This window comes from Dermacentor andersoni, chromosome 7 (assembly GCF_023375885.2).
Source record: "Dermacentor andersoni chromosome 7, qqDerAnde1_hic_scaffold, whole genome shotgun sequence".
NCBI lineage: Eukaryota > Metazoa > Arthropoda > Arachnida > Ixodida > Ixodidae > Dermacentor > Dermacentor andersoni.
In genome coordinates, this window is record NC_092820.1 from 137457146 (window position 1) to 137480781 (window position 23636).

Sequence of the window (23636 nt, forward strand, 5' to 3'; positions counted from 1 at the left end):
CTTCCACCACCAGGGCTGTGAGTAGTGATGGCTAACACTACCACGGCCATGTTGATTACACATACACCAATATCCAAGAAAGTGGATGGGGAACAGCCACAGTCATAGTTCAATTGCACACATGCACACACTTGCACACATTTGCACACATTTGCACACATCCGGACACTGTGGGTTCAGCTCCATCTGCTGGCAAGTTTCTTTCTCTCCCACTTTTATTTCCTTTTGCCTTAATACTTTCAAATTTCAGTTAAACACATGGTTAACCTCGCGAATGCTTTTCTTGGCCTTACCATCCGTTGGCTTGATAAGGTAGTTACATAAGAGCCACTCTGTTATTTTTACACTCCTTTTCTGAGGGTTGCAAATGAAGGCGTGGATTATTTGTCTTGCTAACATGATCGCAGACTGAAATGAAGATGCACGATGACAGTGACCAAAGGAAACATGGTCTCTAATGGAAAAACCCCTGCCATCTAAAATAAAGAAGCAAGCAAATCGGCAGCAGCGAGAATGACTAGCACAGTCGTCGGTCACCAGACAAAGCAATGCAACTTACAATCAGCCTTTACATTTACGCCGGGCCCTGTGGCGTTCTAGATCCGCCGGAAGAGACCACAGTGATTCAAGAACTTATACTATGTGCACGACGTGGAATTTGTTAAAGACAGGCTTGTCTTTGTGCGAGTGCTTGCAGCAATGGTGATGCAAGAGAGGTTGATGCACTGAGAACACGTCACACACAAACCAAATGCAAGGACCTATAAGCATGTAGGCAACATACGCAGCTCCCTAAAATTACGTTCTTACCATGTGCCACATGATCACCGTGCACTATTTTACTATGTATGTGGACGATCTTGCCTGTGCTCCTAGATTCACTGCCTTAATGACCAAAGGCATACACTACACTGTCTACTGTGATGAGTTATGTTCTATACAAAAGTGAGAGATATCATCTTTTATTCTCAGTATTACCACTATTGTAATAGCCTTTTTGGGGCACCATTACCAGTTTGGGGGCTAAAAGTATCAACAAACAAACAAATATAAAGTAACCATACTGTCTGTTTGGGGGCTAAAAGTATGAACAAACAAAGATACAGTAACCATATTGTCTGCTACTGCCAAAGGCGATGCAGTGTCAATTGCACTGGGACGTGGAACGTCAAGTTTGCAACGTCAAAACATGCAGAATGGGAAAGAATGAGCCTGTGTCACCGACCTTGCTTCTGCTAGCTTCTGCAGTTCCTTCTGACACAGGTCCAGGCTTTGGTTGGCACTGGCCAGCCGCTCACTGATTGAGTCGTCCCGCTCTCGTTGTGCGTAGTATACGTCTGCCAGCAGTTCTGCAACAATCAATGGTTTGTTTTATTAATGTAAACAGAATGTCCGTCAACAAGACGCATTAGCTTCCATTGTCGATGCCTCATTGGTTACAAATAATGATGCAGCCTTTTACTTCGCTAATAAACATCTGCAGTAATAGATTCTATAAGGGCTTTTACAGCTCTAACAAGCAAGTTTGCAATCAATCTGATCATACTGTACTACCCTATTTTTCGTACATAAGTTGACACAACTGCACGAGTGGAGTTCGGAGTGAAAATTCCCGCTCAATGTATGGACGCACTGACGACAGCTGGGGTAATGCGTGTTTTGAAAACTAAACATTAGCGTAGATGCATTGCGCATAAAACATTTGGTTAGAGCCAATGTTGGTGAGGCAAATAAGACTGCACTTATGTTTTAAAATATGTGTCTCAGTGGACATGCTAATTAAAACTAAATTATGGTATTTTACGTGCCAAGACCATGATATGCTTATCAGGCAGACTGCAGTCAGCCTCACAATAAATCAATCCGGACTCCGGATTAATTTTGACCACCTGGGGTTCTTTTAACGTGCACCCAATGCACGGCACAGGGGCGTTTTTTGCATTTTGCCCCCATCAAAACGCGGCTGCCGTGGCCGGGATTATATCCCATGCCCCCTCGGGCTTAGCAGAGCGATGCCAAAGCCACTAACCCACCACGGCAGGTGCCATGCTAACTCAAGGAAAGATAATCTTCCTTAATGGGCAGTGCTTGCAGCAGCGCACTGGGCTGACCATACGAGCCAGTGGGGATCTTTTGTTATGCACATTGATGACAGCATCTCAACAACCAGCTGACGCCAGTTAAAGGATGAAAGAAAGGAGGGCAAAGCCCCCATAAACCTGCAAAGCTGACACCATTGGCCGAGGTGGAGGGAGGCTTGTCTGGTGACTTTATTCTTCGCAGCAGCTCCAGCTGGGACTGAAGGTGCTGCACCTGGTTCCACAGCTGCGCAGTGACAAATAAGTTATAAGCACTAGTGTGGCAGCTACAATTAATTGACGACTGATTTGGCTAGTGAAGCTCTATGCTCTAACTAGACACTAGGACAATGAGAAACATTGGTGTGCTAAACTCTGGATTAATTTTTTACATTCTGGGGTTTTTCTATGTGTACCAATATCTGACAACATAGGTGTTTTTGCAGCTCCCATTGCAGTCCTGGACTCAATCAATCAATCAATCAATCAATCAATCAATCAATCAATCAATCAATCAATCAATCAATTGGATTGCAATTTGGCCTCTCTGATTCCAAATTCAACCCATGGCTGCTAGCAAAATAATTTGATGGGCAAGTTGGAACATTTTCGCGAATACAAATAGACGAGCAGAAAATGTAGTACACATGAAGATGAGGCAGCACTCATCCCATGATTTTTCTTGTGTTCATGCTATTTTATGCTCGTCTTTTCATATTCAAGACCGTGACCTTGTGCCCATCAGTGGAACACCACAGCTGCCAAGTCACTTAAGTGAAAAGCATGAATGAACAAAATGCAAGGTAGATGGTACCTACGTTCTGAAATTGAAAACGGGGCTGTGATAACAAAATGACTGAAATAATCTGTTTTAGTGTGCTTGTAAATAGTATGACTGCCTCTGTACTGCCAGTTACTGTTGGCATCATTTTATCAGTCTAATGAAAAATATAATGTGACACCATTACATCAAAATATTCTTGCATTCCATTGAAACAGTGAGAAAACTTGAACCCTTCACAAATGAAGCAAGTCCGAACTTACCTTGCTGTTAATTTCTTGCAGCGCTTTCACTTCTTCGGGTACCACTGCTCGTGCCCGCAAAGTTGCAGAATGATCTGGTTTGCTGTAGACCAAGCCGGACCTGAATGACAAGCCACTTTCATTTTACAGCAGACTATACACTGATGGATTTGCTGCTTCAATCGTAGAAGCCTGCGTATTCTAGACAGATGATGTCTTTGGAACATCTGAACTACACCAGAGACATCACTTAAACACTGAATTGGGCAGACACTACATATAAGGCCTAAGAAAACTGCAAGCAAAAATGTTATGTCAAGCTAGAGTGGAGATTACTCTTCCAAAATGGCCAACAAATGACTCTTACAAGAAGGAGAGGTTTGGAAAGACTGAAGGAAACATAAAGTGAAAGACTATAAATGGGTGGTGGTCACGTAACACCGTGCTGTAACTACAGAAAGGTGGCTCCGGTTTGGACAAAATGATTTGCCAGCACTTACTAATTTGGTGACCTTAACTCAATACAAAGGATCACACAGAACTCACCTAGGTGTGTATGTCCAGATGCTCGGATTATCTGCCTGCTCCTCATCAACTTCGTCCAGATGGATAACAGGGTCGCTGTGAGTCCGACGTGGGCTGCCAGGGGGCGCCACAAGCCAGGCTGGTGCGCAACCATTATTGGCACTGCCCATAGTTGCAGTGGACCTGTCACTTTCACCACACCCTCGGCGACAGGTGGAAGTGCTCAACGAGCCGGGAGTCGCCGCTGTGGCGACTGTTAGGATGGGTCGCGATACAACGTCGGGGATGTCCCGCTCCGAGCTTCCGACAGGACTTGGCGGGAAATTGGCATAGTGCAAAGGGGTTGAGCTTGTTAGGAGGAGTGAAGGCCTCGTGTGCAGACCAGTTCGTGTTGAGGTTCCCGCTGGCTGGTTGGGCTGCAAGTTCAAGTAACAAAACTTCTTAGAAGGGCAAAAAAAGGAATGAAGCCTCATGCAGCACACACTAATTTGCAAAGCAATAGCTGGGCATCTGCTTTCTCATGAGCTACTTTTTATGTACATTTTCAGATACTGTTGTTTCGAGCTTGTTGCCTTTGGCTAGAAGAAGCACTCTACATGGAGCAAGATGACGAAAGTGCTGGCAATGACTGTTGCAGTTCTACAAGAAGCCTCAGCAATGATAACGAATCTGTAACTGAAAGAACCTGCGCCAAGGCTTCTATGGCACGGGTCCCTTCGGTTACAGATTCACTGGCAATGCCCGGCCTCCAGAAATATGCAAATGTAGACTGCAGAATATTCTCGTTATAATGACTACACCAACTATTGTAGGGACGCTCAACTGTGGCATTCCCCGATGCCCATGTTCGCCGCACTACTCTCAGGTCTCCTGAGGTTCAGCTTCCCCGCATGACACACATGCAATGGTGAGAGCCAGCATCACAGTCTCACAACTACAAAAGATGGAACAAACGCTGCTATGATAGTGCCATCTAATGACCTAGATAGCTCAGGCACAACAGGAAGTTACTTCCTCCTCTTTGGCTGCGGGATGTCAGGGAGCATGGACTGACCACTTGATCATTGCCGAGCTCCACAGGACTTTCCCGCAAAGGCTTCTTGTTTGGCTTTGGAGTGCAGTACCAGCATGGGCTAAAACAATCCCTTGGGTGCATTTTGTTGACCATCTATGTGAGTGCCCAATCTTCGGAGTTCAGCGTGGGCTCACATTCATTCAATAGCTTCCCTTACTGCTGCTTTGCCTTCGCTCATGAATATTTTTCGGCAATGTGAAATGCAAAATTAAAGATCGACCACTCTAAAAAGCTTATTACATCTCAGCTGTTCATAAATCAAGAAGACAGCGGGGCAAAAAAGGTGCAGACAAACGATACATACAACAGGCCAGGCACTTGTCCTGTCGTATGTGTTCATCCACATTTTTTTCGTGCCGTTACTCTAGCTCAAACTGAGGAGGGGCAGCAAAAGAAATTAAAAGGAAGTTCTGCCTGCAATAGCTCGGCTACACATACAAAAAGCAAAAAAGAGAACGATGCACATAAAACCTTGAGAACAAGTGTGAATGTTCCTGCACATTAACTGTATTCTGGTTCACCGGGTATCACACCAAAGCAACTCAGTGAAGTGCAAATCCTCTGCAATTAGCAAGTTCCATTTGTCAAATGGCACAGCAAGGTCGAAAGCACAATACCCGTGTTCAGCATGGCATGTATACACAAGGGGGTCAGGCAATTGCATTATGTTTATCCTCTTAGATAGGAACATTTTGCTTTCTGACAAGTCTGCAGACTTTTGGGAAGATCGGTTGTGGTACAGGGGGTGGAACAAACACAAGGCACACCGGGTGCCGAAATAAAGATCCCTCAGCGCTCTGCAACTCTTCTCATCCTCGGTACTGATATCACCCTTCCAGAACTGTGTGTCGGCTAGCCCCATCATACACTTCGCAGACACATTACGGATCGATGTTCTCATACTCTCAAACAATGTGGGAACTGAATGGACAAGACATGAAGCATCAAGACAAGGATAGACAAGACATGATCGCGTGCACACATGATCGCGATCGTAATAATGAAATTCGGCAGGTTGCGCAGGAAAGCCCAAATGCCATTCCACATCAAGCAAAATCAGAACTTTTTCACCTTTATTTCTGGCAATCGAGAGTACGTTCAGACAAAAAAAGCTCTGAAACGTTGTTCAAGTAGAAACTGAATTAGTATAATAATATATCAATTAGTAATTGGTTTGCTGAATTATTCACAACTAAAATCTATTAAGGGCTTAGCGTTAAGTTCATCATGCTTAATTCTTTCGTTACTGTGCCTATAAAAGTCTGTCAATTTAATCAACAGTGTTTCCGCACGTCAGTAAACATTCCGGTTGGGCTTCTTCTACTAGCAACGTCATGCACCATCTCAAACGACTGCACTTTTGAACTATCTGTAAGATTTAACCTTTTTCAGCAGATCGTGGAGTTTGTGAAAATAAAACTTTGTGTGGATCTCAATCAATCAATCTTTAGTAGTGAAAAAATGAAAGTGGTACAAAGTGACATACGCAGACAGAGGTCCCAAGGTTACAAACTGCAGGCGGGATCTACTACATAAAAGTACATTAATACAGTTGAACACACTTCTAACAATCCCAGATACAACAATCTATAAGTTATAACGTAATGACCATATTTAAATGCATTTACGATTCTCCGGCCCTCCCTATTGAAACTGCTTCCAGTATAATGAACATTCTTTAAAATTGCTGTACTGTTACAACGTACACTTCGAAACCGGTCACGGTAAAAAGAGGGCACGTGTGAAGTACCAAAGCATGGAAGCACGACCAAACTTAGGTGCACGGCAGCGTGTGCCCCGTTCCAGTCCAACCGCGACGACAATACGGCCTTTGAGACGAGCGAGCGACCGCCACACACAGATTTCGGCAGCCGCGGAGAAGAGCATGCGTGATCACGCGCATTCAAGGCACGCCTCCAGGGAGAAGGCGCACAGCATAAACAGTATGGCACAGGGCATGTGCTGGTGCGATATCAGATGCCACGATGGCGTCACTTTCATTTTTTATGCAATTGTCTGTGGAGCACCACGTGAATTACAGCTGCTTCAATGATTTCGAACGGCCATCTACGCCTTTTCCCCATTGGAACAATGGTCACTGAAGCGTTCGACATGACCCAGGTCAGCGAGAATGCTGCACTACCTGCTGCCACGATGCAATGTTGCAAAGAATTGGTGGTTACTGAGCCGTTATCGGGAGATCAAGGTTCGGTGGCGCTTCGTTTATGCGTTGCCAATTGCCGATAATGGTTTGCAATGACGTTTTACCTCTCGAACGTCGCAATTCTTTTTCGCCCCCAAAGCACCAAAGATAACGTAATTTGACGGCTCTTGTGTGGCTGATGCGCGCCAGTAATGCCGAGACCATGATGTCCGAGACCTTCGCAGAATGGTGCCATGCCGCAGCAGTTTCCAAAGTTTACGCTCCCACCCAACTAGAACCCTTCGCTCTCTTGTGCAGAATACAGTCGTATCCTGCTGGTAGTAAAATATATCACAAGCTTCCAAAGAAAAAATGGCAGTTGCGCTTACAGTTTCAAAATGACAGCAACTGTAACCGGACGCCGTTTAGAAAAACTATAAAACGCTGCAGTTCATTCATTAGATTGGTGTTTCTAATGCGTTATCACAGCTGGGTGCGAGAACACACCAAAAACAAAACTGACGCTGAAAATCTGGTTTGTGGACCAAACGCTGCCGTATTGCAACTGCCGATGCCATATTCAGTATGGTTAATTTTTGAGCATCTTTAAGGGCAAGTCCATATATAACGAACTACTGATATAAGAACCACTCTTTGCGGAACTATCAAGTTCATTACAAATGGGTTCAAATGTACAACTAAAAACTACTATAGCAAACATATAAAAAAAGTAAGCTGAAAACAGTGTGCTAATAAACACAGCACCAAAATTTTTCGGTGTGTGAATACCCTGGATGCGACACAAAAACACAAAAACAAAAACACAAAAAGGTTTCGGCCTGCCTTGTAAGCTTGCCTAACATAAGTTTATAATTTCTTCTGGTATGAATATCGGGGTGCGCATTGCAATAGAGGGTGCATCAGAATAGTGAAAATGCAATAAGTGTTTACATAATTTCCCACAGACTAAAGATACATCTCATTCATTTGCGCATTCATAATGCTAAGCGATCTCCCGTGAATCTCACCCACCGTTGAATGACACAGCCTGCGCTCCTGAGCAACGCTGAGGGGAAGAGAGCGAAAGTCGTTTCGGCTGTCGGGCGTCGGCGTGCTGCTACCTCCACATCTGCCGTGGCCACCCCCATAGCTCAGCGAGAAGCAAGGGGGCGCGCCGCCACCAAAGTTTGGCGGGGGGTCGAGGATCCACTGGCCATGCTCAGCCCAAGGGTCGCCATCGCCCCGACGCCCCTGGCGACCAGATGGGGTGCTCGGTGAGGGGCGGCACTGGCTGCTGTACGATTCCGTGTCTGCAAAGAGTTCGGCAGAAACTCTGTAGGAATGTCGCACAAACAGAGCTTGCCTACAAAATGCATTTGAAAATACCTGGGCATTTCATGCAGCTTTGCATCACTGAATGCTAGACGTGCATTTTGGGAAAACATGAAGTGGAATACCAAAGCACTGCACAATAATTTTCGTGACAGGTTATCTTGAAACTTGTGTAAGTCCCTAGAATTGTACTAAATGGGCATGGCTCAAGCATTAAGGGTCTTTAATTTGACAATTACGAGATGTACAACATAAGTAAATATTAAGTCAACTGTCTAACTGCAACAGACAATTTGTTGTGCAAGCAAAGTACACTTCTTAAAATAATCTAGCCCAAGCAGTAGCATTATGCTATGTACCACAGGTAAATACAGTTAAACCTCGATATAGCAAACTTCAACATAACAAAATTCTCAATATAACGAAGTATTTAACTTTTCATAACCTCTTGTCCATAGAACACCACGTATTTAGGACCTCAATAATATGAAGTGTGTTTGCATGCGATGTCAACACAACGAAATTTTACTGCTGCCGCAAAGGAGTGCCGAGACAATAAATGGAAACTTCAGCCGATACACATGGTCAGATGATTGAATTACAAGTGGCTGCTTGCAAACGCACCTCTCAAATGCCGCTCGACAAGAGCGACGGCTGAAGTGGCGCCGCATTATGTTCCCAATAAAGTCCAAGCGCGATAAAATCCTATCGTGCCCAACTGCGTGCTTTAGGTGCGATTGAAAGTGTGCGAGGGTGAGACAAGAAAAATGGTGGCTTCACGAGTGCCACCTTCTATCGCGAGCAAAGGGATAGAGGCTGAGGGAAGCGAGCTCGCAAAAACGTGATCAAGTGCGCACGAAGCGCTAGGGGGGGGGGGGGGGGGGATAAGTTGGCACGCATCACGATTTCTGGTGCGCGTCTCGCCCGTGGTTGCGCATGGCTGTAAGCGCGGCTGAGCGCATACGCAGCTGCGCACCCTGCTTTAGAGGTAATCTGCCGCGTGTGCAAAGAGTGGGCATGGCAAGACGGTGTGGCACCATGTAAGCTGTCTTCACATGCGTTTAGTATTAGAGGCCGTGTAATCTCGAGTTTCGGTGGCCCGTTGGAGCGAGAGGCATACAAAGCATTCACTCCCCGCTGCCGGCACTTTTCTTGATACCGTCGTCCCAGTGCAGGTGACGCTATCAGCCGCAGAGGCGGAGTGCATGTGAAAGCATGGCTGGCTTCGCTTAAAGGGACCCTGAAACGATTTTGTCGATTTTCCACAAACGTACTGAGCCATTAGAGTAGGTCCTTCTGATCCTTAATTGACACATCTAAGTGCTCCGCGTAAAGCGTGTAATTTATTATAAGGTATTAAAAATGCACATCGCTGCCGATAGCAGCACACTGCTCGGCGGAATTTTAAGCCGCCCCTACCCATATGACGAAAATCGCCCACATGACGTCAGTGGGACGAGCTATCCGATTGGCTGATCGATAATTTTTTCAACTTTATGGTAAACAAATGATATTCGTAATAGTTGAATGTTAGTTAATTTGTTTTTATGAAAAGAAGGTAACATAAAGAGAATGCACAAGAACAATCTTTCAGTACACTTAAGCACTTCCAGCACACAGCAAGTGTCATCTGCTTGTGTTACAACGTGCTCAGTCTTTGACGAAAGCTCCGCAGTCAGTGTCGGTCTGTCTTTTCACGAGCGCTATGATTCAACTTTGTTGCGTTGTGGACTGCAAATGTAGCGACTGGCAATTTGTCAAGCTGCGATATCGTGTCCTTCTGCAAGCCAGTAGACGAGTGGACTGGCTGCAGCACATTGGACAGCCGCTATCCGATGGGCGCCAGGATTTGCGCGATTGCGGCCATCACTTTACACCGTAAGATTACTAATGCAACAGCGCCTCGCGAGTCCGGTATTAGGGTAAACGCAAGCGCAAGGGGACAGGGCCTGGCCGTGTCCCCTTGCCTGTCATTTCAGGGGATGAACAGAAGCGCAAATGTGAATGGTCTGCACGGTGCAGCCACCTGGTGGCATAGAGCTCAACCACACACAGTAGCAGTAACAAAATGTATTCTTTGCTGCTGGTGTACATTTTTCACAGAAGTGTAATCGTTAGCACGTTGTTTTTGTAAATGTTTAAAATGTTTTACACTTGGTTAGAGCAATAGTAGCTCTTTCTTTGGCAGGTTAAGCTCTGCGTCAACGGGTGGCTGGACTACAGTGTAATAGCATACTTTGCTTCTAGTTCACTGTAGCTGGACCGTGGAGCCCGATCAGGGAGCTCATGTACGTCTACGCTAAAGTTCCTTCATCAGCTTGAGTTTATGCCTTCACCGTTCCGTCGAAACGTTCTGCTAGTGTGTGATTACCGAAATACCAGACACATCCGGCGCTACAACAGAATGCTCGCAGCACCCGCTGCTTCGATAGCTCTCGCGTGGGGTTGACGGCCAAGCCGCTAGCGGAGACGTTTCGCGCGGACGGGTGGGCTCCAAACAACCGGAAGTGGACGATGTGATGTCACATCGTTACGCAGAACCAGTGAAGGCGGAGCTTAGCCCCGTTCGCTCGGCGAACGAGTTGAGGAGGAAAAGCATGGCTAGGGAGGAGGGTAACTTATAATCGCTTGTAGCTCCATTAATACGTAACGCTTCATTTAAATTGTGGTGCGAATTTTCTACTTAAGCTGTACCCTACGCGTCTATAAAATTTGTCCGAACCGTTCCAGGCCCTTTAATTCGTACCGCCTATTTGAAGATATCATCAACGTGGCATGAAACCGTGTCATCTGTCGCCGGCTCCCAAATGGATCAAATAGAATTGTTTTCTCATTCAAATTAGCTTTTTTCGACTGCTCTATAATTCTGGAAAATTCTGCGGCCCCTTTCCGGGTAAGAAAAATCAATTGGTGACTACTTATTCGCATAAAAGGTCGAATTTCAATACAACGAAATTTCGATATAACGAGGCAAATTGTCAATTTTACCTACTTCGTTATATCGAGGTTTAACTGTATTTGCAAATCTATTGAGCCTTAAAAAACAAAAACAAGGGAGAGGCAGGTAGGAGGGATCCATGCTATTAGCTCAATGACAGATTACAATTATGTGCATGCTTGAAAGATCTCACCAGAAACTTTAGCATATCGCTCATAAGCACTGCCAAGATACAGATGGTTATGACTTCACATCCCATACTTCTAGTACATAGAAACCTTGCTGCAAAGGTGCATACCGTAGCGGGATAATAGCAGTATTAAAAAGCATGCTTTTAGTCTACTGCAAAGCTCATGTAAGACGTGCTCATGCAGATGTCTGATGGCTTGTTCTGAAAAAACAAAGCTTCCTTGGTGAAAGATGAGCCCTAATGACATTCAAGCATAATGAGGACCTTTCACTGCCAATGAGAGCGCCAAGCGTTGTCAAGTCGCAATGGCCTTTCTCTGCTGACATCGCTTAGCATTGTGCACTGAGCAAAGCAGATTCATCATGACAGGAGTTTAAGCGTACCAACCTTTTAATGATGTGACCGAGTGGCGCCGTCGGGGTGGCTTGGCAGGGGGATTTCGTTTTGCTCCAGCACTTTCATTCGAGGATGTACTGTAATGAAGTTAGGGCACAGTCAGCAGTGAGTGCATTGTAAAATATTATATCCTTACATAAAACAGGGAGAATGGGAACTGTAAGGATTGCAACTTTGCACACGTACTGGAGATTGCCGACAAATTACAGGCATGTGCACCTTGTTGAACGTTGACATACAAGCAGAGTTCCTCCCAAGACTGGCTGATAACTTGAATAATTTAATTAAGTTCTGGGGTTTTACATGCCATAACCACAATATGATTATGAGGTACAATGTAGAGCTGTATTAGAACGTAGAACTGTATTAATTTTGACCCCTTGGGGTTCTATAATGTGCACCTAAATCTAAGCGCACAAACATTTCTGCATTCACTCCAATCAAAATAAAGCCACCGTGGCCACAATCAAACCCGTCACCTCGAGCTCAGAAGCACAACACCATAGCGACTATGGTGGTCAGTATGTCTACAAGTTGACAATGAAGCAATTGCCTAGCTGTAGCTTACTCCTCACGGTCAAAGTCGCCACAAGTGGAGAAATATGCCCCCAAGTTGAGAAGGAAGCCCTTCTGGTGATGTGGGCCTGTGCCCACTTTCGGATGCATGCGTTTATTCTGCATTTTCCCACAGAGGCCTACTATAAACCTTTGGTGCCTCTCTTTTCAAGAAAAAAACATTGACATGCACACTAAAAACAGTTCAAAACCTTTGGGGCATATCTTACCCAGAATGCATTACATGTGCATTACGCATGCGCCAAGCAAGCAGGCGTTTAATGCAGAAGTATTTTCAAGGATGCCTGAAAGTTTAGTAAAAGCCTTGCTTCAGTGGTACAGGATTATGAACTTCTGACAGTTGAAAAGCTGCCGGCCTGTGCTGACATGCTAAATAGAACCATAGCTGAGCTTGAGACAGACGTATCAATATCATGGGTCATGCACTAATCGGTAAGCTAGTGGCCAGAATTAGAGACCCAGAGTATGCAAATATGCTAGTGTGGCTAAGTTGCCTGTCGTACAAAAACTTTTGCCCAGAGGCTCAAGGCTAGTCCTTCCACCAAGTCTACACGAGGAAGTGCTTCAGCTAGCACACACTGCATTGCAAGGTCCTGGGCTCGAGCACGAGAGTCCACCTGGTGGCCTGGCTTCAGTAGCGACGTCAAAGCCTTCATAAGTAAATGTTAGACCTGCGTGAGACATCACTAGCTTCCAAACGAAGAGGAACTTTATACATCTGTTCCTGACCTTCTGGGGTAAGTAGTTAGTACAGACCTTTCTTTTTCCTTCTTTTTACAAAGGCAAGCCCTACATCAATTCTGTTGAGTATTATTTGAAAATTTTCAAACTGGACAAGGTCCAAACAACACAAACGAAGGACGTCAAGCTTTTTTTTTTAACCAGCTGTTTGCTCACTATGGCATCACAGACGTGGTTCGGCCAGACAACGTACCAGTCTAGTTTGACTGAATTAAATAATTTTATAAGGGATGGGAAGTGAAACATCTTACTCAAGTCCACACTATTCCCAATGCAATGGGGAGATGGTAGATCTATACAAACAGCTCCATAAGTTGAGCAACACTGCAGAAGCTCTCTTGGCACAAAGAGCTTATAGACCTGAAGTTTAATGCCCTGACATCTTTTAATGTGTTGCAGGTAGAAAACAAATGTCCTCGTGATTCCAGGAGTACTGGAGTTCAACTGGAGTTACAGGTCCTAATATCGGTGAAAGATCAAGCTAAGAAGCTAGCGAGAAGGCACAGGCTATAGTAAATATCCAGTACAGGGCAGGAAGATGGCACCACCATGCATCCTTACGTCCTGGTGCCATTGTCTATATAAAGCAAGGGGCACAGCAGCAAGGAACAATAGGGCCTGCATAGGCATAGAGATCATATGTTGAGAACACATGTAAAAGCAACGTGTATCTCATGAGAAAGCATCTGCAAGAGGTACCTCAAAACACACCACCCTTTTGGAAGAGAATGACACAGGACAAGATGGGCACACCATGCAACAGCCAAACTGTGAGGCCACCACAGTGCCTGCATGTGCGACGACATCGACTTTTAAGAAAAGGAAGTGTCATATGTGGACATACAAGCAAAGCAGTGAAGCACTTTCACTGCCACCCCCAGCATGGTGGCCACAATCATTTACAGGGTAGATATATAAGCATGAGCACATGCACTTTGGAATGACCGATTTAGTCCACAATAATTTTTAGCACTAGCATGAAGCTCCATCCTGTTACCAGGTGTACTCTGTCAATCAATTACCTTGGTATTGCGACACACCCAAGGGCAGTTTGTTATAGGCAATGCTTAATGCTGGCTGCAATGTTCTACCTTCCAGCAATGGCAGCAAAAATAAAATTTAAGCAGTGCACTGCCATAGGCAAAAGCAACAAAAGGCAAAATGAGCGGCCCAGTGGCCTACATCTGCGCATTTACATCTGTGCACCCACCTGGTGCGCAGCTGGTTTACAGACAAACAGCACTCAGGCGAGACATCAAGTTATCGCCCTATTGACCTGTCGATCTTACATGCTAGCCACATAATTACAGAGCAAAAGAATGCGTAGCAACAAGCACATTAGTCCACTCTTCCCTTCTAGATGAAAGTGTGCTGCTCTCAAGTCACATGTCAAGTTGATTATGTGTTTCCAAACGCTGACAACAACAGAAAGTGACACAACGAAAACTCAGTTTCGGTTCCCGGCACGCAAGAATTATCGCAATTGAAGACTATATAAAGGTGCACCATGTAACGCATTTCGGCTAAGCAACAACTATGCGTCCAACCCCGTCCAACCCCGTCCAGAGACACTTGTGAAAGCTGCGAGCAGGCGTCTACAACCTGACTCGTGACTACAACATACACTCCCACGCGCAGCACACGCTGTATATGACAGCTGCCGTCGTAATTTTTGCACGTCGAGTTCTTATCCACATAGGAGTCCACGTCGTCGGCGCCGCGATGTTGAACGGCTCTGCGATACCGCGGTGCAAAACACACGCGACCCAAAACCGCTACACATATGACTTTTTTTTTTTTTTTCGACTATCGCGCACCGTACCGGGCGCAAATTTGTCAACACGGCAGAGAGAACACCACGCGATTCCGTTTTCCCCGCCCCAAGGGCAAAGCAATCCTCGCCGCCTCGCTTACCTCAGGCTCGAATCATCGGGCGGCGTTTCGTGATTGTGCGACGCTCCGTCGGAGACTCGCAAAGCCGCTCGATCCATTCACAGAACGACCGGCAAACTCATCTGGGGCACACGGGTAACATACGAGCAGTCATCGACCGCCAATCTGAAAGCGGAAAGAAAACGTCAACACGGTGTTCGGATGGCCAACTCGGGCGGAGATAAACGGAAAGAGATCACTCGCGGCACGCAAGTAGTTTACCGATGGAGTAGAAGTTTACTGTTGGCCCTTCGACGAACCAGCAGCTCTTTCAAGGCACGTCATCAGTGAACAAGCAGTGCAGCGCATACTTTCGGCAAGCTACAGTAGTGGGTCGTAATTGGGCGCGGATAGAGGCGATTAATCACAGCTAGCCCACCGGTCCGCCTTATGATCACGGTCAAGAGTGGGTTGATCGCCCTGCGTAACAGTCTGAGAAGGTGTGGGGAGTGATCGCGGAAAGGCAGAAACACAAGGAAACAAACGGTACGTGGGACGGTGCCAACATCGAAGAAGTGTGACATGCATACGAACAAGTGGTTCTCGCGGTTCAACGCACGACGGCGGCACGGCGTGTTTGAGCGGTCAACACAAGCACGCAACTTACGCGTCGTCTTTGCACTGTTGGCTTCCGAAGCAAAGTACGCGACGTATTCTTTTTTTTTCACCGGAGATGCGCCCCTTCGCAACAGTCGCAGTTTTGACAGCACGGCATAGAGGAAGCTCCAGCTGAGAGACGCTCCCGATCACAGCAGCAACAGAAACACGTATTTGATATCATAGCAGCAGGGGTGTTTGTGTTTGCCTGGCTAGGTGGCACGGCGAACGCAAACGGCGCGACGGTGAAACAGCGCGAAGGACGTGAGAGGCCGACACCTTTTCTTTCTGTTTATCCTATTGAGCTGTAGCTGGTTTGTTGTTGGCGCGTGAGAGATCCGGAAGCTGCCACTCTTCCGAATGAGCTTTAACGTGAGTTTAGTTTGAAACAATCGGTACTGTCAACGCGAGCGTCTTTCAACTTCATGTCATAGAATAAAGAACCAACTTTATGTGACGGTTTGTCAGCTGTCACATCATTGGGAAAACCCATGTTCGATGCCCGGGCCGCATCGCTATCGGCGAGAAGACCGGGCGGTATTTATGAAATTTTAAAGTTGCAGCGTCAACGCTACAATTTCCTGGAAAAAAGTGTTTTATGGTAGGGATAAATGGCTTCGCTTCTCAAATCGAAGGCCTTTCACTTTGCATATTTCCAGTGCTCAAGCTCGTCGATGTCATTCATGGTCCGGAATCGGGACTGTCTTCAAACGCTTCAAACGCCAGCGCGCACATGTCGTTCGTGACCTAAAGGTACTGCCATATAATAAAGTGGTACTGCGGGCGGGCAGTGTGAAATTTAAAAAAAAAGAGGGGGAGGGGGGCGCCACATGATAAATCCAAAGGGCGCAAACAAAAATTGACACAAATATATGTGACGATGATTGTAGAAGGGAAAACGTAAGCCCATAAGAATTCAATATTCTTTACCACACTATACCACATGTACCAGTGTTCTCCGCACCTCAAAAAAATACACTCGATCAGCAACATTAAAATCTGCATGCACTTATAACGCCGTTATCACATATTAAACTATAAAAAAGCTCGCACCCTTTAATTATCTTGTCCCACAACAATATATAATTGTCATCTGCCCCGCTTGTGTTCCCTTTCTTGAAAACTCTGCGCTCGCTACATAATATGTCACGTTGATAACGCGCATGCCGTTCGCAGCGTTAAAAACCGGAAAGGCGCGCAAGGTACTTGAGGAATTGTTGTGTCACAAGATAAGCCCCAAAGGGTGCAAACGTTTTCAGGTACACTACAAGAAAAGCTTGCATTCTTTGGGGTTATCTTGCCCCCAATTATAAATGATTGCACCCTTGATCTTATCTTGTCCCACAGCGATATTCGTCATATCTGCCTTGCTTGCGTCTCCTTTCTTCAAAACTCTGCGCTAGCTACTACGCGCCTTGTCACGCGTGGCATTGCACTCTTTACAGGAAATTTTTGGGTCGTATCTAGTCCCACAATGATAACTGTCGATCACCTGTCTTCCCACATTTCCTTTCTTTAACGCTGCAAGCCCAGTACTTTCAAGTCACAAACGGCTTGGACGTTATCAGCGAGTGACGCAGCATTCTCGACAGAAAAGTAGTGAGTGCTGAGTTGTCAAGAAAGAAAACGCAAGCAAGCTAGATGGCGATTTTTGTTGTGTGACAAGATAAGCTCCAAAGGGTGTAAACTTTTTAAAGACTGTATTGTTATGGGATCAATAAGCTCCAAAGGGTGCAAATTATTTTAAGAGTGTATGTCGGCGCTCTTTTTACACCACTTAAGTGCACAAATTTAAACACATCTTACACTCTAAAAAAAGTTTACGTTATTGGAGGTGTGTCATGTCCCCAAACAATAATAATCTGTCTTGCTTGTGTTTCTTCTACATAAAAAACCCTGCGCTCACTACTCTGTCAACAATACTATATCACACTGATAACACGTATGGTGTTCACCACCGCGCAGCGTCATAAAGGAAAGGTGAGTCAGATGCACAGTACTTTTGCACCCTATGCGGCTTATACACCTTGTTCCCGAATGATAATCATCTATCTTGCGTGTCTTCCCTTTATTTAACGGTGTGCGCCCGGTACTTGCAGGTCACACACGGTATGCGCGTTATCAGCGGCCGTTGCATTCTTGACAGGAAATTTCCTGTCAGGAATGTGCGCTCTTCGGAGCTTATCGATCCCACAACAATAAAACACTCTTTAAAAAGTTTACACCCTTTGGGGCTTATCTTGTCATACAACAATAATTGCGACATCTGCCTCTCTTGTGTTTCCTTTCTTGAAAACTCTGCGCTCTCTTGCCTCACGAGAATGCTATGCCACGCTGATAACACGCATGCCGTCCGTGACCTGGCGGTACTGGGCGCATAGCATTAAAGAAAGGAAATGCAGGCAAGACAGATAACGATTATTGTTGTGGGGTAAGATAAGCCCCAAAGGGTGCAAACATTTTAAAGAGTGTAAAGTACCGACACTTAACACCTTTATGGGCATACATAGAATTGTGCCTTCAAAGTTAAAGGGGGGAAAAAGGTGCCTAGCTGTGCTCACTTCAAAAGTGAGACTTCTGAGATAAAAGCCTGAAAATACCTGTTGTTGATTTTGTGAAAGTTGGCTCTGCAGTGTCTGCACAGGGAAATGACAATTGTGGAGGGTGGCAGCTGCAAGCAGAATAAAATCGCAGCATATCATAATAAAGTGCTCTGTACGATTTGTTCCAAGGCAGTTTCCTCACTAAATAATTAGTTCCTTATCCCAGTGAACCTCCAACATCTTGTCAACATCCAGGTATGATCCATTCATCTACGTCTCGTCTATAACATCTAAAGGACATCCTACCAACATGTGTTTTGCAAATATCAAGTAGCCGATGTCCTATTGACCTTCATTCTACTTTATAATGACTGACATCGTACTGACATGGTAGAGATGTATGTGCGATGTCATATTGGTTGGATACATTTCTAGTTTTCTTGAAGATTTATTGAAGATGCCGTATCGGTTGGGGGTGTAATTAATGTTTTGTTGTTAAATTTTTATGCAACTAGATCTTCGAAAACACTAAATTCCGCGAGCTTTATTGTGCATGAAATTCCATTCACATTGAATGTGGTAAGTAAAAGGCGGTACCATTGGTTCAGGTTAAACAATGGAGACTTGTCGAAAATTTTCAGAGAATTTTTGTTCTGAATCGTGGTGGTTTGTGGCTACGGCATTGTGCTGGTGATCACATGACGTCTAATGTATGTTGTAACAAAATGACTTTTTTCGAACCACACATGAAAATAGTGCAACCTTATTCATGGGTGTGCAGTTCATATCATTTAATGATGCAGAGCTCTGCTGCAATATAATCCCCATCATGGTATCTGGCAAATTATGGTTCAGTCCAAAAGTTTAGAGAGCACATGTTCCACGAAAAAAAATGAGTATTTTTTCTACACTCTAGAAAAATGCAGTTTGGACTCAAGTGAACTGGAACAGCCCATTTTCAGTTCATATTTCTCAAAACCGGTGCTAGGCATAAAATTTCTGGCAAGAGCTTATGCTTTGAGTTCTAATTTCAGTTGCGCAGTGACATGCCCCTAAACTCATTAATTTAAAAGATAATTTGTGAAATCTTAATTGTCAATAATCATATTAACAATTATTCTGCAAATCCTGATTACCACCACTGCTATAAAAGTTGGTCAGTAAGTAAAGGTGGTAATTTTGCCTCAATTCTTTTATATTTAATTGTATGAGATAGTTGCGACACAAACACATTGTAGTACATATTAAATTCCTTATGATGTGGAAGGCAATTTGTTGAGTGCAGTAGCCATCAAGAACAAAGCAGTACTCTAGTGCACATGCAAGTTCCTTGGCCTAGGACCAAGGACTCTTTTTTTCTGACAACTGCTTGTAAGCAGCCGATGCTATCGTGAGGAAGTTCATCACGTTTTACCCGCTCAGCTGCATATGCCTGACTGCATATCATAGTTGCCATTCCATGAAAATATCCTTACAGGTTAGTGTGCGAGATTTAACTGTAACAATGCATACAGAAGTGTTTAATGTATCACACACCAAGCCTACTGGCTAAAACCATCAGGAGATTGCACTCTGTGTGCTTGTCTCATAACTTGTTGCAGTTCAGGACTGGCGGATAGACGCAAAAAGCATGTTGAGCAATTTATTTTTCGCATCCATGTTTTGATTTGTGCAACTGATGTGGATAACTGTAGATCTGATCCAACACTGTGCTTCTCTGATAATAAGTGGCCCGGATGCTTTGAGACATTAGGTTGAAAGGACGGTAAGGCCAAATATTTCAATGGGGGATGCAAGCAGCACCTTGTGTGACCACATTTTTTTGAAAGCATGTATTCACTGGTAACACAAGCCTTTCAATATGCCATAACAGACAAAGCTTTCAAACGCTCCGTTATCTAGGAGCTGGTGTTCAACTTGAGAAAGTATACATAGGGGAACGGCAATGAAATTGCACTTTCCCTAAATTGGTTACACATATAATATTCCATTGAAGCAACCTTTGCAAAGATGCAAGGCTGCTCTTGTTAATGGCCTTTGACTTGCACCAAAGCAGATGACTCATGCGGTGGTGGTTAGCAGCTATAATACAAATCCCAGACCATTGCCTCCTAGATTTTCAGCAAGTTGTGGGTACTGCCTAATTTTGTAGGTCGTGCCAAAGTGCCGTGTTGGTTGAATGTCGTATGACACACAAAGATAAATAAAGAAAAGAAAAAGAAAACGGGGGTTTAGTAATTATTTGCAACATTTACAACTAGGCCAGGTACATAAATATATTTTATTATGTTACACTTACCACGAATCCCTTCCCCTTTCCACGAAACATGAACCTGTTGTAACCTCCAGCTATGTCGGAAGATTGGAAAACATAGCTGATAGCGACCGCATCGTAATCTCTAAAGTTGTATTAAGAAACTCTTTACAAAAATTGTGTTTGATCCAACCATATTCAACTTCGCACAGAGATTTGCCATAGCGTTCCTACCACTTTAGCTAAAATTGATCTCGGTGGCATTTGTAGTAAGGCACACTCACAATGCTCCATAGCTCTTGCATAAGCAATTTATTACTAGAGCCCCCATTATCAATTCACTCCAAACTTCAATTGCCTGTGCACCGCTCATTACCCTGTCCTTATTGTCACTAAACATAAAGACACTGCCTCGTTCAGTTCACTGAAGACACCAGGCAAATCTCATATATCACGCATAACAAAATAAAAAAAAAACAAGGGTTTAATAATTATTCGCAATGCTTTAAGTAAGCCAGAAGAGTTAAAAATTTGCGATACATTGCTCTTCAGATGCTGTCCATTTCTTCTAAGTATAAAGTTACTGAAACATAGAGTTCTCTTGGGACATTGGGAAACGTAGCTGACAACTGCAGAGCGACATTCTCGAAACCCTTGCTTGAGCATTTTTTTTTGTGTGTGTGGAAAAAGCTGTATTTGATCCACATGCATTTAATCCACTCACTTGGAACGTTGCCTATACATTACCCATACTGTGCCCCTAATTTTCCTCAAATATAAACAAGGTGCCTTGTTTATTTCATTGAAGATGCAAGAGGAGTAAACTACAAACTTTGTATGATGCACGAAAATAGGGAAAAAACTTGGATTCAGTAACAAGTTACAACGCTTCCATTTAAAGCAGGAGCACAAAAGTTTCACAACGCATTATGCTTAGGGTTCTCCCTTTTCTGACAGAATTTGAAATTGGTATCTTATGCACTTGTTTTAGGAGTACGGGAAACATATCAAGTAACGGCAGCATGACACCGTGAAACCCTTAAATAGGTAATTTCTTGCAAAAGCTGTAATGAACCTACAGAAAATAAACATTTATCACCCCTCACTCAGAATGTGCTTCCTAATTCAATGAAATATAAACACTGTGCCTCGCATAGTTAACTGAGGAGACCGGGAAAAAGCAACTAAATGCCTTACATAGCGCATAAAAATTTGGTAAATTTGAATATTCAGTAATTATTTTCAAAGCACATGAGTAACCTACACAGTTCCAACTTTCGGTACACATCAAGCAAGTGGCCCCCATTTTCTCAAAATCTAAAGACTAATATAAACCTGAGCCAACGAAGTATAGAAACTCTTGAAGCATTTTATTATAAGCCTCTAAACATGCCGAAAACGAGGCTTTATAAATTTTTGTTAAATCCCTTTATTGTCACGCATACACGTCAAAATTTCCATCATTATAGCCCCTAATACTACCCATATTATCTCGAAATATAAACTTTGCGAGTGTTTTAAGTTCTTTCAGAAAACTGAAAACTAGCGTGTAACGTTTTTGAGCGCTTCTATAGTTAACAGCTTCAGTGTAAAAAAAAAGGAAATAAAGAAGAAAACATGTGCTAGTGTAACTCTCACGTAGGAACAGCCGATAAATGGACAGACGTCAGATGTAACAGATGCCGTTTAAAGAAATTCAAGTCAGTGTTGTGATGGTGTTGTAATGACTCTGCACATTCGAGATTGCTTTCACCGTCATATCTATATAGATGAATTCGTATTTACACAATCAACTTCGACAGTCAGGCCTGTGAGAAACTTTGTTTTTTGTTGGTAACAAGAGACCAAGACTGCAATGCTATATCGACTATCTCTGGAGAGAGATTCAAAAGCTCAGGCGTTTGATATTACAAAAATTTTGTGCCTTAAGGTATGTTGGCCACAGTTGATTATAATGCTTTATCCGGAGCCCTCCCCTTGCCCTTGGTTAAGTATAGCAAGCTGATTTAGTGCTTTCAAATATGGTCTGGCTGTCCCAAAAACCTGGGCGTGATGCAAGCAGCGCAAGCTGAAATTTGTTATGGCGGGAACTGTGCAGTGCCAGTCATTCTCTGCAATGTAGGCGTATATTGTACATTCCACATGCCGTTTGCTACAATGCGCCACGGCGAGGCACGAAAGGCAATCCTCGCTGCTAAGCAAAGTAAACATAATAAATAAAGGCATTACTTATGCGGCCACTGTATTCAGAAATAAAATTTGTCCTCAAATGTTCTTTTGTTAGATTTTCCAGTGTGCAGCCAAAACTGCCCGATTTAAAAATTGGCAGGACAAATGGCATACTCTGACCCCCCTCCCCTTTTCACCCTCCCCCTTCCATAAAACACCTATCTTAAGCACCACTTCTGGCGAGTGGTAATGGCGAGTGGTAATGAGTGGTAAGAAAAGTCTACTTTTGTGAGCATGACGTATCCACTCGTATTTCAAAAGTAAAATTTTGCGAAGAGGCTGCTCTATACTTACAGTATCTGAAACTAGACTTTTTATGTGATCAAAGATGTTACTGCTTTTAATCTGCAAACAGCAGTTGCAGTTGAGGTGTTGCTTGCAAATGAGGCTTTAATGTGTGATACAGAGCAGCTGTCACCATTAACCGCTGGTAAAAGCGGGTACAGGTGTCACCTGTCCCGACGCTCAGCTTTCTTAAAGTGTGAACTACATATTTGGAGAGGAGACTGCACCGTAGAAGCACCTGTTGAAACCCTGTGGGCACAAACAACCTCGAAAAGATTTGGGGCTGCTTCCATTGCAGCAATTTCCTATGAGTCATCTTGAACACGTCAAAAGTGAGGATTTCTTCTAGTTGGGGTACCATCCTTCGAAGCACTGGAGTCTCAAATTGATTAAGCAGTAGGCTGGCAGTGCTTGCAGCCTACTGTTACTGATACATTCCAGCTGGCAGTTATAGCCTGCCTCCCATTAGCAATGGTAGATGCTTATGATTAAATGAAGCCACCCACTACTTGTGAAATGAGCCCCCAGGCAACTCACGCCAGAAAAATTCTTCATATAGTCCTCCCCACTTCTCCTTACAATATGAAAACGTCAACAACCACTCGCTCACCAGAGCGGAGACTAACAGAGAACTGCTGGGTTCGGTTCACAGCAGTACACTGCGATTGAAGCCCAATGCCTCCTGCATTTATGGCGGATGCTCTGTGACCAAGCCACTGCTGTGGCGAACTGAGAGACGAAAAAAAGAAAAAGAAACACACACGCACGCAGAACATGAA

At 44.3% G+C, this 23636-nt stretch overlaps 1 protein-coding gene across 2 annotated transcripts in view; it reads right to left on the minus strand.

The window, feature by feature from the left end:
• Positions 1-16015, minus strand: part of LOC126534559 (uncharacterized) — a 36463-nt gene extending 20448 nt beyond the window's left edge. The window contains exons 1-8 of one of the 2 annotated variants that reach the window (XM_050181821.2): positions 15557-16015; positions 14932-15075; positions 11692-11777; positions 7877-8154; positions 3648-4042; positions 3123-3222; positions 2220-2325; positions 1226-1349 (exon numbers count right to left, since the gene is read on the minus strand). In XM_050181821.2, coding sequence (XP_050037778.1) covers positions 1226-1349; positions 2220-2325; positions 3123-3222; positions 3648-4042; positions 7877-8154; positions 11692-11777; positions 14932-15008 — 1166 coding nt within the window. In that variant the 5' untranslated portion in view covers positions 15009-15075; positions 15557-16015. The other variant, XM_055072330.2, reaches the window with a different exon arrangement.
• Between the last annotated feature and the right edge of the window lie 7621 nt (positions 16016-23636).